General features: G+C 39.4%; 1 protein-coding gene across 9 annotated transcripts in view; it reads right to left on the bottom strand.

Annotated features, from left to right (window-relative positions):
- The window catches only part of LDB3 (LIM domain binding 3), a 136,117-nt gene that overhangs the window by 4,801 nt on the left and 111,852 nt on the right, over positions 1–19,464 (bottom strand). For 7 of the 9 annotated variants that reach the window (XM_076338296.1, XM_076338294.1, XM_076338297.1 and 4 more), the window contains 6 exons: positions 18,737–18,784; positions 15,888–16,015; positions 7,257–7,557; positions 5,856–6,036; positions 3,504–3,624; positions 1,935–2,050 (listed from right to left, as the gene is read on the bottom strand). In XM_076338296.1, coding sequence (XP_076194411.1) covers positions 1,935–2,050; positions 3,504–3,624; positions 5,856–6,036; positions 7,257–7,557; positions 15,888–16,015; positions 18,737–18,784 — 895 coding nt within the window. The remainder of the gene's footprint in view (positions 1–1,934; positions 2,051–3,503; positions 3,625–5,855; positions 6,037–7,256; positions 7,558–15,887; positions 16,016–18,736; positions 18,785–19,464) is intronic. The other 2 variants (XM_076338298.1, XM_076338303.1) reach the window with 1 other exon arrangement.

Below are 19,464 nucleotides of genomic sequence, written 5' to 3'. Positions count from 1 at the left end.
TTTCTCTTCTGCCTATACATTTCTTTGGCAGAAGTGCATCTGATTTCCTGGATCAAAGTGCATGCCTTGGTAGTTTTCCTACTCCATGTTGAGGTTAGGCTCTGGTTTGCATCAGCTCTCCTCTCTGTACTTTCCTGCCACCACTACCCACTAAGCTCACTAGTTGCCGTTAAAATGAAGTCTGGGTACACGATCCCCTAGGCAGCTTCGGCATGTCCCAGCGGTGCTTGTGTAGACCGTCAAAGGATAGTGGCACACTCCAGCACATGCAGCTCAGACTTTAATACCTAGATTCTGATCCTTGTAATGTATGATTTTACAAAAGCTCTCGTTAGGTGCCATGGTCCCAGGGGTACCATCCTGCCATGGTACCGTTAGATACTCATTCCTATTATTACTTTGTCTTGGTACAGGTGCTTATGTGATCAAGGACCGAGTCATTCAGACAGCCGGTATCATTGAAAACTAATTACTTATTCTTACCAGGTTATTCTTCAACCATTGGCGTTCTCTGCCTGGCTGCATAAGTGCCGGTGTTGACATAACAAAGCATGTGAGAACGCATGGCCGAGGCAGGGCAGCCCAGGTTTACATCAGCTTAAACTGCCCTGGAATTGTACAGGTTATCTACACAGGGTAGTGCAACACCGCTTGCAAGGTCAGAGTTGACTAGAACCGCTTAAGGAAGTCAACACATCAGAATCTAGGAATAAGAATAAACATTGTCCCTAATGCTTATGGCGGGCTTAAGACCAGTGAGTGATAACATCAGTGATGTGCTACTGCAAGTGGAAGGAAAATCACGTGAAAGGATATGAGGATAGCATATTAGAAATTAAGACTCGTGTTCATTTGTGTTTGACTTAGCCCACTGAAAGAAATAAAGTTAGCTCCTAACAAAAAATGCTGTGAGAACTGCATTAACAAAACTGTCACCTCCACAGAAAATTGGGTTGGTAATTTAAATAAATACATAAGAATGCATTTAAATGAACAAGTAAAAAAGAACATGAAATATTCAGAGAAAGTGTCCTTTTTAAGTGACTAATAGCTGTTTGTGAAGGAAACTTGCTGTCTTAGTATTCCTTTCTATGTCAGAATTTCAAAAAGACTTCAATTTTCACAGGACACTGTCGTGTCACTCATTTCCACGTACCCTTGAAAGACCAGTAGCCAGTTTAGCTTTAGATATTTATGAACATTTCTATACTTTCTACTCTTCAACCTAAATTTTAGAGTTCAACAAACATTAGAAATTGTCACTGTCGTTTTTGGTGTGGCCAACATACTATTTTTAGCTAATTAGAGGTTCTAGATATTATTACCTTAGGAATAATATGTTGTAGAGCAGCACAGCTGTATTAGAACCATATGAAAAGTACTGTTTATCATATGGATTTTACTACTTTGTGTGCAGAGTGTGGGAATATGGCCACACTATATAGCACACCACAGATTGATGAGTTTGACCAACTTCTATGCTAATTACTATTCATTCTCTCTAAACAGACTCCTTTTTGCAAGTTTCAACAAGCATTCTGCATGGAAGTACAAACTGCAGTGCTTTGTAAGTAAGATTATGGCTACACTGTTCAGTATGGTGTTAATTTATTTTAAATCCTGCTTTATCTTTATTTGGTAAATATTGGAAAGAGTAACAGCAATAGTGCTATGTATTGCTGTATGCACTCTCTAAAACTGGATGTTTTATTAGAAAGCACTCACTTGTGATGGTCAAATTTAATAATTCTAGTAAAAGTTTACAGAGGAGAAGAGAAATGACTCCCATCTTTCTCCATCTGCAAGTAAAAAATGAAATTCATTCCCTCTGCATCCTTAGGCATATGTTAGTCATTCCTGCTTTCAAGTCTTCTGATGTTACTTCACAATTTATGAGTATAAAGGAGTGAGATAGTATTTGGTATAGAACCTACAGCACAAATGAAGCAGGTATCATGCCAAGTGTGTCCAAGAGCTTCAATGAATTTATCTCCAGCTTCAACAGGAAAATCACAGCCATGGCATTTTGTGCTGAACAAAGCAATATAATCTAAAATAAAACAAAAAGCAAACTTAGAACAAACTCTTAACGTAATCATATTAAATCCAAGAGAAACAGAAAGTTTCCAGAGGATGAATTTTTTATTGTTTTTGCTCAGAGTTTCCTACTACATCCACTGAAACACACATTGAAATTTGCTTCTTTTCCTTCATTATTTAAATACGAACTCAGTGCAAAACCCCACGTCAGCATGACAGTTGTCATCACAAACATAGAAAACAAACAAAAGATTCATGAAATTTGAAGTTCTGTTTCTCACATTAGTTTTAAATTAGCTTTAATGTATGTGGAAGCTATTCATAAGGACAAATATGGTCATACAAAACACAGTCTAATGGCCAGTGAGTGTTACCTTAAGGGTGGTACAGAAGCATAGTTTAAGTTTCCACGACTGGATTTATGTTCTCTCTGCATTAAGAAAGAATATTATGGAAACCCCATACTGGCTGGTTAATATAGCCTTACTTTGAATATCAAGTGCAATTTGGAAAGACTTGACATTGAAAAAGATTAGCAGAAATTCTAAAGGTATATGGAATTTGTGAGAGTCATTAAAGGTTATGGCAAAACCAATTTTCAAGGGTAGGTGCCAAGTCAGCCATGCTGTATGGTTTCCATTCTTCACCAACAGTTACTCTGATTTGCAAAATTTGATTTGCGCAACCATAAGGAAGGAACCTCCAGAGAGAAGTAGGCCAGAAGCTCATTAAATGGGTAAGGCAGGGCTTACAGAGGGAATACCACTTAAACCTCAACCTGCTTCCTGACCATGTCAGGCAACTCATTTGCATGGCAAGCACCATTTATTAAACCATCTTACCCTTTCCATAGTTGGGGAAAACCTGGCCTTTTCCTTTCTTAGTTGGCAAGAAGCAGTTCATTTGTTGCAGCACTCAGAAAACAAAATCTGCACTACCACGTGTTGCACATCTGAGCAGAGCTATCCTTTCATATATGGCAGTTGATCAGTTCTAGGGTGAGGCATCAGTATCAGAGGTCATAATTCAAGCAACTGAGTAGAGAGAATGTGGGCAGCAACCCACACATACTGTGTAGAAGTGCAACCAGAACCCTAAAAGAAGAATTTTTCACCCCATAACGTGTAGATTTCTAGTGAGCAAAATCTACCAGGGAAGGGAAGGGGACAGGGAAAAAAGAGTAGGGAGAGAAATGGATGGTAAGTATCATAATACGTAAGGGAGAGAAATAAGGTAAGGCATTCTGGGACATAGAGGCAGAAGACCAGCGCTCTGCCAGTCTGTCATATAAAGTGGAGAAAAAATACAGAGAGGGAAACACTTGTATATGTGGAGAGTGGAAACAAAATCCATGCTGGATGGGTAACTGATTTCATTTTGTTCATCAGCTGCTTTATTCTTATGTGGCTTCCATACAAGAAGCAGTGCGTGATTACTGAGCAGACCTGTCCAGTTTGCCATACCTTTCTCACAGTAAGGTTCCCCATCCTCCATGTGAAAGAGGCTGTTCCCAAACGGCATCTTACAAGCAGCACAGACAAAGCAACTTGTGTGCCAAGTCTGTCTTAGGGCATGCATCACTTCCTGTAAAACAAACAAACAAACAAACATCTCCAGCAGAATAGCATGCCCTGCAACTACCTACTGGAGAAAAATACAAGGCAGAGATGCTCTAAATTTTTCCCTTCTGTATCAGCCAATTCCCCTCCTCAAAAGAAAGAAGTATGCCAGAAATTGGGCTCCTTGGGAAAGAAAGAGGAAATAGGACTGCAAACTTTCTAGAACAATGTATTTGCCAAAATGAAACAACATAGTTCAGCCAGCTGTTTGTATCAACATGCCCAGTCGCTGTTGCAGGAGAGATTCTGCACAAAGATTCTGATTATTTTCTCCTTTGTTTTGACACGACTAGTATGAACTCTTCCATGCAAAAGTATGATTTCTTAAATAAATTTTAAAGAGTAATTTTCTCTCTAGGACCAAGAAATGCATGCAGGGGATAAGTGATTTAAGTCTGATGTTTCAAAGCAACTTGGATTATGTACTAACTTCTTTAAGCTTCTCACAAGAATGCTTCACAAACTAATGTGAAAATCTAAAAAAAAAAAAAAAGTTTCTTAGATTTTAACTTATGTGATTAGTGAAAATGAGTCTGCGTGTCTGTTCCTAGGCCATGTGTTCATCACAAAAACCAAATTCTGTGCAACTGATGTTCTCTTGAACTGAGTATCCAGATTTTATCACTTCTTTCTTCTATCCAGTATGGAGCAATCTCTATTACTGCTTCATTCTCATCTTGTCATACAGAAGTCCTCCAAGTCCAAAAGCTTGCTGTACTGAGCTCTGATGCGTGGTTACCTGCTAGTTTGTCAATCTTAGTTGTGCCCAAGACGGTGTTTGACAGTGTTTCTCTGTCAAACAGTCCAGATTTCAAAGGGCCAGCTGCGTAACTGGTGTAAATTAATTTAACTTTGTTTACTTCAGTGAAACAGGATTGATTTACACCAGCTGAGAATCTAGATCCTATTTTGTGTTGCTTCCAATTATATACGTAGACTCTGATTCTCTTTTAAAGATTATTTTTAATCTCTATTGACTATGACAAAAGGGATTGAAGTCCTCTTGCATGCTTTCAATCCAGTGAATAGACAAAATAGTCTAATTTATGTTTGCTGTATATCTCATTAGAGAATCACCATTTGAGATTCATTAACTGCTGTTACTGTTTGCAAAACAACTATCACTGATAAACAGGTTTGGATCCATTTATGAACCTCACTGAGCTAAGAAGCAAAAAACAGATTGAGAAATCTTATTAATATAAATAGAGGCAGCTGGCATCTTTGCTATTTTCGTGATGAAAATCCATAATGGGGAACTGATTTGTGCCAGCATTAATTAGGTAAGTTAAGTCAGTACTCTGCTATAAAATTATCCCTACTGCTGCAGTAGCAAACAAGACTTGGTTGGAGCCAGAACCTCACCATAGATGTCTGATGCTGCCATCCCTAATTGGCAATTGCAGAGAAAAGCACCTAGTCTGTCAATGCCAACATTTAGACAGATGTCAAAAGGTGACAGCTAAGCAGTGAAAAAACAGCGTGGTACTCCTTGCTTCCTCATTTAAGAGAACCGTGTCATATATTCACTATAACTGCATGCATAAATACGCTGCTAAACCTCATCACCATCTAAGGTATATGTAGAGCAAATTTACTTGTACCTAAGCGTGAGTACATTAAGACAAAAGTGGCATCTATTTTTTGCCTTTCTGGTATTCAGATCTTTGTATTTATTCTGTATTTTCTTAACTATAAGAAGTCAGCAGAATTCCCCTTGGCAGCTATGTTGCTAGCTACCAGTGAGGTGCAACAAGAGCAATAGGCCTCTTCCCAAGATCACCGACTTCTCCATTGAAATTTAGACTAAGTGCTGTATAAGAGAAAAAAAACCAAAAATCACAGTTCAAGACTCTTACTATAAATATAAGGAAAAGATAAATAAAAGTAACAGTGTGTATCAAATAGCAAAGAACTATCCAGAAAGCGTTACTTACTTTACGTTCAGTGAGATGGTAATTAGGTTACATATTCTGTCGATGACTTGAATAAGGTACAGAAATATCCAAGACTTCGGATAGATAAAAATTATTATACAATAATACGTTTTTCGTTCTGAAATATTCAACAGGCTGGGAAATTATTATTAAAAAGGGGGAAATAATTAAATAACTACATTCATTGCTTACAGTCTAAACAATTTCTCTATTTCAGTGAACCACGCAGCTGGAGAAAGGATTGAGCTTGTTCTCTTACCCCCATGATCTTAGTGTGGCATCTGGCACAGGTTGGTGCGAAGAACTGTTCATAACAGCGCTCACAGTACACACTATTCTGCTCTTCCACAAAGCACATATCAGCCAAGGATGTCTTGCAGTAAGCACAATTGAATTCTTCTGGGTGCCAAGAGCGACCCATGGCTACCAGGAAAGGACCCCTGTAAACAATCGTAATTATCTTATTCGTATTGCAAAAAGATTGAATGACCCTGACTACAAACCCACTTGTTAGACACCGCATACATGTATAACAAGCATTCTGCTTGAACCATGAAGGTGCCTATTAAAGTAAGATCCAGAAGCCTGAACAGAAATGGTCTTTTTCAAGATCATTACTCAAACACTTTGCCAATTGGTTAAAATATTTCATTATTGTTTAGTCATATACATTGGATTTACAGACAACTGTTGGAGAAATCATCGTTTTCGTATCTGCGTAGCTATAAGTGGTCTTTGTAAACAGCTGCAAAGACAACAGGAAAAGGCCAAGGGTTGTAACACAGAAAATAATGCTACTATTTGAAAGCATGAAAAAGCAGGCAAATTTCCAAACCTACACACCCACACCTCACAATAGTTCCTGAAGTCTCCTGCCTTCTTTTCATCTGAGAGCACTGCATGCGGCATGTTCTAGAAATGTCAAACTATCAGATATCTGACAACTTGCTGTTTGATTATATGGAAGACACGTTAAATTCGTTTTGGTGATTTACTCTTGATTGTAATTAGATATGGTGATCATTACTGGAGTCTTTCCATTTCAGAATATATAAAGGGCAATAATCAGCAGTTCCACATCACCAAACTAGCTCCTTTTAGTGGGGGAGACTGTCATTAAACATGGATTACTTAAAGTTGGTTAGCAGTCCACAGGGTAACAATGGGCACGGGTCCAGCAGAATGAATGGGGAGAGGAGAAGGGAGAGGCATGCTATGAATCACTGGTAATAGAGTGTAGGCATTATCTTTCTCCAGACACAAAAGCAACAATTACAATTGGCTGCTGTTCCAAAACGATGTCTCGTTCCTCGTCTCTCCGTAATCCTCCCCCCCCACCCCCCAACTCTCCCAATGAAGTTGTACGTACCTCCTTCAAGGGGTACCTTAGGACCAGAAACTTGTTTAAAAAACAAACAGTGATTTGCCACAGCATCCACAAAACAATTAGCATGTATAACTTTGCAGTGATAAAAAGTGAACCACACAATAGCAAAATGAGCTCTGGAAATGTTAAATTAATGAAGCAGACAGCAGACAACATCCCTGCTGGGTAATTTAACTGAGTCTTAGGCTCTGGTACTGTATATTAATGTACAATAACCAGTCTCTCTGATATTTTTTTTCTGCATCATCCCTCTTCAAAACCTCATGACCTTACCGAATTATGCTGTTACAGTGCCCACAGAGAGGAGTTCGGCTGCTGGCTGGAAAACGCTCAGCCCTCTGAACTGTTCCCCGGGCTATTGCAGGAGCCTGGGAAGAAGTTGACACTGGAGATGGGTAAGCAGAAGTTGAGGCAGGAGATGGTACTGGAGCACCCCTTGGTAGGACGTGCTTTGTGACAGTGGTGGTGGTTTTTCCGGGTGCAAATTTCTGGGAAAAGGAGTCATCTGTTACCCAGGGAGGGCGACTTGCAGGCTCAGCGTTGGCAGGGGTGTAGGAATGAACTGGTGCTGGTGCTGTTTTAAGTATCCCAAAAGAAACCAAGAAGTATTTTAAAGTCTTTTCTTCTGATGGCAAAACAGCAACACTTACCAAAGGGTACTCCATGACACACAAAAAATAAAAGCTTCAGATGACACTTAATTATGGTCTGTCCCATTATTGCTCATTAATTCTGGACTGAAGCCAAGGATATCAGCACAATCACTGACTTTTAATCCACATGCATTACAGAAGTCATTGCCTACTGGCTTTTACAGATTTTATGGAGCTATTTTCAAGGGCACCTCTTCATTTTCTAGTAGGAATGGATACGACAATTCCATGATAATGTCAAAGACTGCCATATAATCTGTTTAAGACAGGTTAAAAATAGAAAGGCCAGATCACGTAATAAAGTTTTAGATGGAATTCTCCATAATTTCAATAAGAAGTTATGCTTAAATTTTGACCTCATTATATTCATTAAAATGCAGCATTTTCCACAGATGTCGCTGTTATCTATCATTTGTAGGTTTTACCCCTAGGTTTCTGAAGAAAAACAGGCTCACACAGGGAACACAGAGATAGAGAGCACTGGAAGCAATATTGAGGGAGCCAATTCAGCTCACGTGACCAGCAAGACAAAACCAGCAGCACTTAGAGGAAGGCCAGACTTGCGGTTATGACTGATCTCGGTTCAGTTCTTGGCTCTGCCACAGACTTCCTGTATAACTTCGAGCAAAGCGTAGTAACCTCTGTGCCTCAGTTCCCATGTATAAAATAGAAATATTATACTTCCTTCCTTCCACCCTTTGACTATCACATAAAATCTTCAGTGCAGACTGCCTCTGTGTTTGTATGCACCAGGCTCTAATCTTGGGTGGAGCTTTATTATCACATAAAAATAAGCAGAAGCTAGAGCCTGCACATACCGACAAGTTTTCCCATTGCCCTGCTCTTTTCAAAATGTCAGATATTGCATTGTGTAGGACTGAAGTCACTGCCCAAGAAACTGCCTCACTTTGCCAAGTACAGAAGCACTAAAAGCAGTTTTTCCTTTGCAAGGAAAACAAAGAAGTGAATGATTGTTGGTTTGTGTGAGGAGGAACAGAAGCTTGGAGAGCTGAAGTGTTTCGCCCAAATGGGAGAGAGCACAGATTTGGGAACAGAAGGCAGTTCTCCTGCAGTCTAGGCAAACGCTCCGGGTAGTAGATCCTAGTGCCAATAAAACAATGACCAAATACAACATTTACAGTTTTAAGGAGCTTGCAGGTAGAAAGGTATTTCAACTAAGAAGAGGGTTCTAAATGTAACATAGATCTTTCTGGATAATTAAGTGGTGAGAAGATTGTGTTCTACCTAACACTCCTCCCTTAGCCCGCACCCTGCCACACAGAATAACATACACTGATTATTGGCATTTGCAGGTGCTTAGATTTCATATATATCAATCCACTGTGATCACCCAGTGATCTCTGATTTTCTTCTTTTTATTGACTTCAGAGCTGAATCTAATGCATCTTCTTGATAAAACTTTCTTATGCTACAGCATCAACAAAGTTTCTGCTTCATAAAACTGTATCCCACCTTAGCTTGAGGCTTCTTTTTTTTTTTTTTTAACTTGGGAATGGTAAACAGTGTTTAAAGATTTCAGAACAGAGGGTTTATATGCAATCTCTTTAAACCCTGGGGCTGTTGCTATTTATGTATTACGGTATTAGGCTAGGCAAAATTAGAAGGTAATATTTAATCTCTAATTGGCGAGTTCAAAAGGCTCCCACCTATAAGGCTCTCTAATTAAATAAGGTGACTTCTAGCTCACTCAGTTCTGTGAAAGGATTCTCCCATCCTCAAGAGCCAATAATTGTTCATGCAAAGTACGGCAGTGTATCCTACAGAAGGCCTAACAAAATGGTCAGATATTCAAACCCAGGCTTCCAGAAGTGAAGAACAAATGCAGTCCAGGTACCATTTTTAAGATGTCTTCTTCTATGATTGTCTTTAGTAAATTCAGTTTACCACCTCTTAATTTTTCACTTTTCCTTCCTTAATCTCCCAATGTCGGTGTTTTATTTTTCCAGTTTGTTTATTCCAACCAACGTAGACAGCATACAATTTATCTGGGTTCAGATTAATCTAGACCCCTCTGAAGGATAAACACTGGGGAAGGGTCTTTGTCTTTAATTCTCTCTACCTTCTATTTCTTTTTACTCTATCTTTTCTACTTGCCATGGTAAAATAAAGCAGCAAAGTAGATTTTTTTTCCAGTTGCTGAAAGAAGATACCAGGGGAATTATTGCAAAATGACAAATGTTGGGTGTTTGCAACTGCTTTGAGTTCTCTTTTCAGCCATTATCATTTAGTTTTACAGGCTGGATTTATTACAACATATTTTCCCCCTGTGAACAGGCTGGAATTACTATTGATTTAAAATAGTGTCATTGCAATGTATTAGAAAGGTTTCACTAACTTTGAGATTTTAGCTATTGTTATTAAGAAGGAATTATTATCTTGTTATAGCTATATCCCTAAGCTTATATGAACAACTCTCTTGTCTTAGTAGCTACTGCCATACAAATTCACCTTGCATATTTATGTATTTCGAAGTCTTCCAACATATATGCACTAGATAAAAGGTGCTGTTTGCTGGTAAAAAGTACTAAGCTTCAGTATATCAGAGAACAGATTCTCAAAATATCAGTTTTGTATGAGCTGACCCTTAACTCTTAAAAAATGAATACTTTAAATAATTCAGTAACCCAGCCTCTATCACCTTGTTTCTCTCAGCCCTCAGACTCTCTTATAGTAGGAGAAAAAGAATGGGACTATTGTTATCCTGTTATCTCTCTTAACAGCCGTTAGGAACAAGCCAATTCCTTGCTTCTGGGGAATTTGGAATTCTCCCTATCAGCTCTTCATTTATGGTCAACGGCTATTTTCCCTCCAGAAAAAAAGGCGTTACCAAAGATTCATTTAGTAAAGATTCGTATAGTCTGAAATGCTTTAGTCTTACATACTAGCTCGCACTGCGAGAACAATTCCCCCTTTTTTTTTCTTTGTTAGTAGAACACATAATTGTTATTTTTAGTAATAATTTTCCAGTAACAAATGTAATTCATAATCACAACTGATTTGGCTTGTTCTACACTTAGTGGCCTCATCACTGAAGCCCAGAATTTTTCTATATACTGTTCCAGTATATAATAGATAACAGACAAAGCAGATAATGCAACAAGTCTTTATAAGAGGACACCATTCTTATTTAGAAGAATTTAAAATGAAAGATGGTACATAACCTGCTGTTTGTCTTGAAGGTGCTTAGGATTCAGTGAAAAGTTCATAGAGATCCATGGGAATCTTTCTACCAATTTCTAAAAGAGCGGATCAGGCCTTTACACTCGAGCACTTTTACACACATGAGTAGTCCTATTTGGACTTACAGATTTAAAAGGAAAGATCTGCTTTCTTACTTTTAGGTATCATGTTACTTCATAGTATAAAACTGGCATTTGGGTTGCTTGGAATATATGAAAGCACTGTTCTAGTCTGGGAAAGCCTGTAAGAAAGGAATACACAAGTATTTTCCGCCATCTAGTGGACCTTGTTCAGAAAAGAAATCTATGCTCCTTTTAAAAATGGGTTATGAAATTTACGGGACAGAGAAGGGAAAAGATTAGGGAGTTCACAACTTTCCCTATAGGAAGAAAACAAAGCAGCAGAAAATTCCCACCAGAGTTAGATTAGTCAAAGTACTACTCTTTCTTTGCTTTAAAGTAGACTGTAGGCTTACTGATTACTCCTATCTGAGCCAGATACTCAATGATGCAGTTTCATTTTGAGATTGGTTTCAGTTTAACCAAATTTAGCTCCATTGTTTTTTTCAATCTGAGACAGATTAAAATAGTCTTGTAAACCCTTTTAGTGATTCATTCAGGTTTCTGGATATTGCATATATAAGGCTGCTGGCGGGTGTTTTAATCTGGAAGTTGCTGGCCACATTTTTAAGGAAAGCGAGTAATCTCATTCCAATTAACAGTGAGGACTAGCATAAAGGCATTCCTCTTCTAAATTCTACATTGCAGATCCTTATGGTAATCTCCACTGTTTTGGCCTTCTCACACAGTGGATTTACAAAAATAGAAGTCTAAGAAATTATTTGCTAAAGTGAGAGTGCAGTTATTGCGCAAGCCTGAGGTTGCACTTAGACTGGAAGAAAAAGATGGATTTTGTGATCTCGTATGTCATCATTTGAGAAGAGCTGGTCCTCTCAGACTGAGGCTGCATTTTACACTGCAGGATGGAATTTATATGCATTGACAAAGTTGGGTGAGGAAGTTTTCTAACTGTCTTGACGGTTTGTTTCAAAGTACTATTGATCTTTCCCATCCGGCACAGGAAATGCCATTTCCTCCATTACTTCCCAAGTGACAATTTCCTGTTTGCTCAGGACTGCAACTGCAGCTGTCTTTAGGGCCAGCTCATGTTCCAAGACCAGTACGTTGTGCTACATCAATATATAAAACTTTGAAAAGGTACCAAACCAAAAAACAAACATCTTCAATAAAATATCTTTCTTTAATCTCTTTTGTACCTCAGTCACTTTGGGGTTCAATTAGAGAGGTATTTTAGAATCCTTTATTGTATATCTCAAACTCCTAAACAATACAGGGAGACTTACTGTTTCTTTCTCTGCCAACTGTAATGCTATTTGAATTTTGTCTTCGTAATATATCACATAACATATTATTCTGAATTTTCTCCTGTCCTCTAGAGTACATTATATCCTTGCAGTGCCTGCAAAATAAGAATTTTTCACACGCAGGCAGACAATATATAGAAGTTGAAGTTCGTTGTGTACATAGTGACACAGAACATAGTTTCCATACTGTGTATTTTAAGCTTTTATTGGGAAGCAATGGGGCTCAAAACCAGCAATATAAGGAATTGCAAAGTTGCCCATCACAGGAGAAAACAATAGCATTGCCTCTTATTCCGAGTCTAATTCAACAGCCAGCTTTTTCTTTAACAGATACAGCTACTAATTGGATATACCTACTAATTTATTTCTGTGGCAGGTTTGTATATTGGAGAACTGGAGTTTATACTTCCCCCAAATGAGCATGGGGCTTAGTATCAATCAGTGTATTTAGGAGATATTTTGACTTGCCACAGTTTGCTCTGTTCTGCATTATGGAAACAAATCCTCTGTCTTCATCTTTCCTTTTTTTGCAAGACAAAAATAATAACATTTGCCTTCAGTGAGAACATGGTATATGCTGACACACTTAACCAAAAGCAAATGAGGAGAAGCTGAAACCTTTATTGACTTTGAGACCCTTAAATAGCTTATGATAGTTCTGAACTGGCTTTTTCCACCTTTGTATCTCAAATACAAAGATTAATCAACTGATCTGCCTGTCTGCTTTATGTCTAAGTTTGCACTGGTTTCATTTCAGTAGATCCAGAGATAGAGCATTACAGAAGACAGAGTTTAGACTGTTAGAATTCTTGGCCTTTTCATATTTACTTGACTGTCAAGATATAAATCAACTTTTTAATTCTCTTGCTAAGATCAGAACAAGCTTAATTTGAAACAGAACTGCATTTAGATTTATATTGCTGCCTCATTTAATTTGTTCATTTTGAAGGTTCGCATTTTGGTCATCAATGGTTTTAGAAGTTCAATCCATTTGTAACACATTAATACAAAGGGAATTTAAATAACATCAAGGAGCATGTTTTCCACAGGAATGAATAATCATAGACTCACAGAATGGTTTGGGTTGGAAGGCACCTTAAAGATCATCTAGTCCCAACCCCCCTGCCATGGGCAGGGACACCTTCCACTAGACCAGGTTGCTCAAAGCCCCATCCAGCCTGGCCTTGAACACTTCCAGGGATGGGGCATCCACAGCTTCCCTGGGCAACCTGTGCCAGTGCCTCACCACCCTCATAGTGAAGAATTTCTTCCTTGTATCTAATCTAAGGTACCCTCTTTCAGTTTAAAGCTGTTACCTCTTGGCCTATCAATCACTACATGCCCTTGTAAAAAGTACCTCTCCAGCTTTCTCGTTGGCCCCTTCAGGTACTAGAAGGCTGCTGTAAGGTCTCCCCGAAGCCTTCTCTCCAGGCTGAACAACCCCAACTCTCTCAGCCTGTCCCCATAGGAGAGGTGCTCCAGCCATCTTTGTGGCCCTCCTCTGGACTTGCTCCAACAGGTCCATGGCCTTCTTATGTTGGGGGCCCCAGAGCTGAACGCAGTGCTCCAGGTGGGGTCTCACCAGAGTGGAGTAGAGGGGGAGAATCACCTCCCTCGACCTGCTGGCCACGCTGCTTTTGATGCAGCCCAGGATAAGGTTGGCTTTCTGGGCTGCGAGCGCACATTGCCAGGTCATGTTGAGCTTCTCATCAGCCAACACCCCCAAGTCCTTCTCCTCAGGGCTGCTCTCAATCCATTCTCCGCCCAGTCTGTATTTGTACTTGGGATTGCCCCGACCCAGGTGCAGGACCTTGCACTTGGCCTTGTTGAACTTCATGAGGTTCATGTAGGCCCACCTCTCAAGCCTGTCCAGGTCCCTCTGGATGGCATCCCTTCCCTCCAGTGCGTCGACCGCACCACACAGCTTGGTGCTGTCGGCAAACTTGCTGAGGGTGCGCTCGATCCCACTGTCCATGTCACCGACAAAGATGTTAAACAGTGCCGGTCCCAATACCGACCCCTGAGGAATGCCACTCATCACTGGTCTCCACTTGGACATCGAGCCGTTGACCACAGCTCTTGGAGTGCAGCTGTCCAGCCAATTCCTTACCCACCGAGTGGTCCATCCGTCAAATCCATGTCTCTCCAATTTAGAGACAAGGATGTCGTGCGGGACAGTATCAAATGCTTTGCACAAGTCCAGGTAGATGACATCAGTCGCCCTTATCCACCAACGCTGTAACCCCATCGTAGAAGGCCACCAAATTTGTCAGGCACGATTTGCCCTTAGTGAAGCCACGCTGGCTGTCAGCAATCACCTCCTTATTTTCCATGTGCCTTAGCATAGCTTCCAGGCGGATCTGCTCCATGATCTTGCCAGGCACAGAGGTGAGATGGACTGGCCTGTAGTTCCCTGGGTCTTCCTTTTTTCCCTTTGTAAAAATGGGGGTTATGTTTCCCCTTTTCCAGTCAGTGGGAACTTCACCAGACTGCCACGACTTCTCAAATATGATGGATAGTGGCTTAGCAACTTCATCCGCCAGTTCATGGTTGGACTCGATCATCTTAGAGGTCTTTTCCAACCTTAATGATTCTATGATTCTATGATTCCCTCAGAACATGCGGATAGATCTCATCGGGTCCCATGGACTTGTGCACCTTCAGGTGCCTTAGATGGTCTCGAACCTGATCTTCTCCCACAGTGGGTGGTTCTTCATTCTCCCAGTCCCTGCCTTTGCCTGCTGCGGCTTGGGCGGTGAGGCTCGAGCACTTGCCGGTGAAGACTGAGGCAAAAAAGTCATTGGTACCTCCGCCTTCTCCGTGTCCTGGGTAACCAGGTCTCCCGTTTCGTTCTGGAGAGGGCCCACATTTTCCCTAGTCTTCCTTTTATCCCCGACGTACCTATAGAATCTTTTCTTGTTGCCCTTGATGTCCCTGGCCAGATTGAATTCTATCAGGGCTTTAGCTTTCCTAACCTGATCCCTGGCTGCTCAGACAATGGCTCTGTATTCCTCCCAGGCTACCTGTCCTTGCTTCCACCCTCTGTGGGCTTCCTTTTTGTGTTTGAGTTTATCCAAGAGCTCCTTGTTCATAGTAATCAAATATATTCCTTCAGTAATTGGAGCTGCGGGAAGTGGAAGCATAACATTACGAAGTACTTTAATAGGTGATTATTTATTTCAAATATAAGCCTGAGTTTGAGAAGTTCAATATATGGCCTTATCTATTTTGCAAATGTATCCTACTCAAGCTACCTTCACCTATTTTATCTCCTTCCCGAGTTGTGCATTCTTAAGCTATTTTATCAATTCTGAAGTCTCGTTGGGCTCCTAATTGGGTGTGCTGGGTTATTTTACAAATGTATTTCTTTTGAAAAGTCAGGCTACGCATTTTTTTATTAGAGGTTTTTCTCTTGCCTTTATTCTTCTTCCTCCTTTTGCTCCACATTTTCACTCTAAAGCAGCATACAAATACAACATAATCCTCGACCTTCAGATAATCTGAAGCAAAACTAGCAACTAGCAGCATTTGGTCCCATGTATATGAATCTTTCCTGATATGTGTGTGTCCTATTGCAAAATGTGCATTCTTTGCATTTTCTTTTTCTAAAAGAAATGCATGTGCATTTCTTTTCTGAATCCTTTCAGTACTTTGAAGTCACCTTACCTGGCTGGTAGACAGAGGGCTTTATGCTGGCAGTAGTAACAACTCTCGGTTTTGAAGTAGCAGAAGCAGCAGGACTTTCACTGTAGCTTCCAGAAACTGGCGTTGGTGTATATGACTGGCTTGTGTTTCTAAAAGCAAAATGAAGGTATGAGCAACTTTATAAACAGCAAAAGTTACTGATTATGAAATAACAGATGTGGCAGCTTCCAAAGCACTCCAAGAGGAACTGTCCTTGAGAGCTACAGAGAGAATAATGAGAGATTCATTAGTCTTTGTCATTGCTAAGAAAGGCTTGGACAATTCTTTGGAAAGAAAAATTAGCCAAATAAGGATTTTAAATACTGCCAAGTTGCTCTTGTTGTCACAGAAAACAGCTTACTGAAGGAATATGACAAATTTATTAAAGGAACTCTCAGTTTAACAAGGGATCAGACTTCGGGAACATGCATACAAAGTTTGGGTTTTCTGTCCCTCTACAAACAAACAGGCCTGTTCTTGTCCACGATAAATCAATGAGGCATATCTCACTGCCTTAAAAAGATACTGGCTCAGCACAATTACTACTACTACTACTACTACAATACTAGCTACTGTTTATAAGCATTGTACTCTTTTCAAAAAGATTGTAGTGACCTTTAAAAAACATTTCTGAAACTCTTTTCCCTATTTAGACTGAAACAACAATTTACGTTAATTTTTCTAATGTTCAAATTCAGCTAACACAAAAGCACGTGATATGCAGTATTATGATGCAATTTCTGCATTCCTAAATTAAAAACATTTGCTGAGGATTCCAAACATGAATAAGAAATCGTTTTCCTCTATTTTATGGCTCGGATGGTGATTCTCAGTTTGATTATAGTGACACATTGAAATATATGCCTCTTCTCTTTGCCTGTTACTTCGGATGATTCTATTTGCAGTGACTTTTCTTCTTAGACCACTAAAGAAGCATTACAAACAGAGCAAGCAAGAGAGGATAAGGAAGTACAAGGAAGGGAAGGAACAGCTACTGAGACGCGTGCAGTAATAAAACCCATTCACTATTGAACATCATTCTTACTCACCCTGATAACACAATGAAACTGAAGGGAAAAAGAAAGTAAAACTATCTGTATGAACCAGATCCCTATCCGCTTGTGCTGACAGCTTAGGAGTTATTTCCATAGTGGCTACGTCTACAGGAAAACATTTATCAGCGTAAGAAAAGAAGCGTCCAGCTTTGCCAGACCATTGGTCCACCTTGGCTCGTACTTTCTTTAATGGTGGGAATAGATGCCATCTGGAGAGAACATGTTATAATTTTTACATATGGCAAACCCAGCAAATTCCTTCCAGTACAGGTAAAAAGCATTCTGACAAATGTACACTTTTGATTTTTAATTTTGAACAAAATAAACCCATCCTCACAACATAGTTTTTTGCTGCTCTGACAGTGCTTATACTATAGACCTAGCTTGCATAGCATTGCTGCCTCAGGCTAATTTATTTTGTCTATTTAGTTAGACCTAGAAACACAGCTATTGCTACAACGACTATAGCTAATTATTTCTGTACCTAGTCTAGGGCTTAGGGCTGGATTTGGGTCCACTATACCATGAGTGAACAGGACTCTCCAAGATAAACTATTTTAGTGGGTTTGTATTCAATGTAAATTCTGTTGTGAGCTGTGCTGTGATTTTGTAACCGCCAAAGCTGTTCTAAGCGCAGCAAGACTTTACTTTCCATTCTCACCATCTGTGTCCTGTTCATACCTCCTCATCTGTAGTGCCTAAGAACGCACTGTACTCGGGGTCACTGGACAGAGGATCATTGCTCCTACCGTCGCACAGACAGGAAGATGTACGCTTCAGGTACACTGGCTTCACATACAGCTTTCAAAATGCCTTTAGCTAAATACACACTATCAAAAGACCTTTCCTTGTCTTAAAATCTACTATTCAAGGTAAACTAGACAGAAAACCAGTAAAACATACTTACCTTTACAGGATCAGTGATCAATATTTACAGTGTGGATTAAAAGATTTTAAATCACGTGTCATACAGCCTTAATCTGAAAATGGCATACACTCGGGAAAGTCTACTCCCAGATGTGCAGGTCCATCGGTAGAAGGACTCATTTGAAGCTCTCTTAATGCACAAAATACATAAAGAAGTTCTGAGCCAGATTAGTGATACTTAGACTGTCATGAAGAAAAATGGTTATTCAAAATTCAAGTGTTTCCCAAAGTTAATAGCATGATAAAACCATGCCACTAGATTTCCTTGTATGTTCAGGGAGATGAAGTTGAAAAAACCAAAAACAACACACACACAAATTTGTATTCATAGTACCAAAATCACGGCAAAATTAAAAGAAGTCAACTACTGAACTCTTTTACAAGTGTATGATGCATATTAAATACAATAAGGAAGATAAAAAGGCTTGTCAAAGAGAAATAAAGTGTTACACTACATCATTAAGGGTTTTAGTGAAGTTAAAAGATTTATCAGAATTTCTGCTGAAGAAAAGGAAATAGCGTGTGATTAAAAGAAAGAAAGAAAAAAGAAAAAAGAAAGAAAGAATAAAAAGATGTCCTAAGAATCAAAGATGCTTTAATGGAACAGGAAGCAATGGCATCTCGAAAAGCAGTGAAAGCATCCTTACTGAATTTATCTGCAGCAGCCAATGGCACGTGACAGGCAGCGAATTAAATACTGGCTCTGAAAACTATTAGTTGTCAGAAAGAGTAAATATTTCTTAAGCAGATCATTTTTATGTTAATACTTCAGTAGATGCCTACTAGCAGCAATAAACTGGTTTGTTAAGTGCTTTCAACGTAGAGTAGCTGCACAAAACATTTTTATACCTCTTCTTTGACTGGTAGCTGATGGAGGTGGAAGAATGCCGGTTGAAACTAAAATGAGACAAAAGTTGTATTTGAAAAAAATATAGCAAGAAAACTGGGATATCTTGTCCTACAGTGAATTTCCTTATGAGTAAGAGGTGCTCTTAAGTGCTAAAGTAAACAACATGTACATATTTATAATCATATAAGATCAGTATTACATTACATTTTGCTTATCTTATTTAAGCTAGGAATCATTGTGAAACCTGAATAATGGTAACATAAATAAATGAGCTGAGTATATTGCTCCGTAAGTCCCTCTCATCCAGTTTTGCTCTTTCTTTAGTTGTGGAATTCTAATTCAACCACTGGACTGTTTGCTTTGACATTCACCATTTTTTTGTATTAGCACAGAAAAACAAGTATGAGTTTCTTTTTGTCAGTGTCATAAGCTTAAGTTGCATCAAATCTTAAAAGCAAACCTCGAACGAACCAAAGTCCAAAGATCAGCTAAGGTTCCTAGCTTATGAGGCAACTAGGACAACCCCACAGAAAGGACAGGCTGGAAGTAGTTGAAGCAGCAACATCAAGCCATCGTGTTCAACTTTTCCCTTGCAGTACCATTCTACTGTTCATGTACCAAAGAGGGTCTTAGGTAAACAGGTAGATTTTTTTTTTTTCTTGGGGAAGCAGCATCATTTCAGAACATGAGTGATTCATTTCTGTAAATACAGAAAGTACTTAAAAGC

Source organism: Aptenodytes patagonicus, chromosome 5 (assembly GCF_965638725.1).
Source record: "Aptenodytes patagonicus chromosome 5, bAptPat1.pri.cur, whole genome shotgun sequence".
Classification (NCBI taxonomy): domain Eukaryota; kingdom Metazoa; phylum Chordata; class Aves; order Sphenisciformes; family Spheniscidae; genus Aptenodytes; species Aptenodytes patagonicus.
Note: the sequence above shows the minus strand (reverse complement) of the source record. Positions and strands in the feature narration are given on the sequence as shown.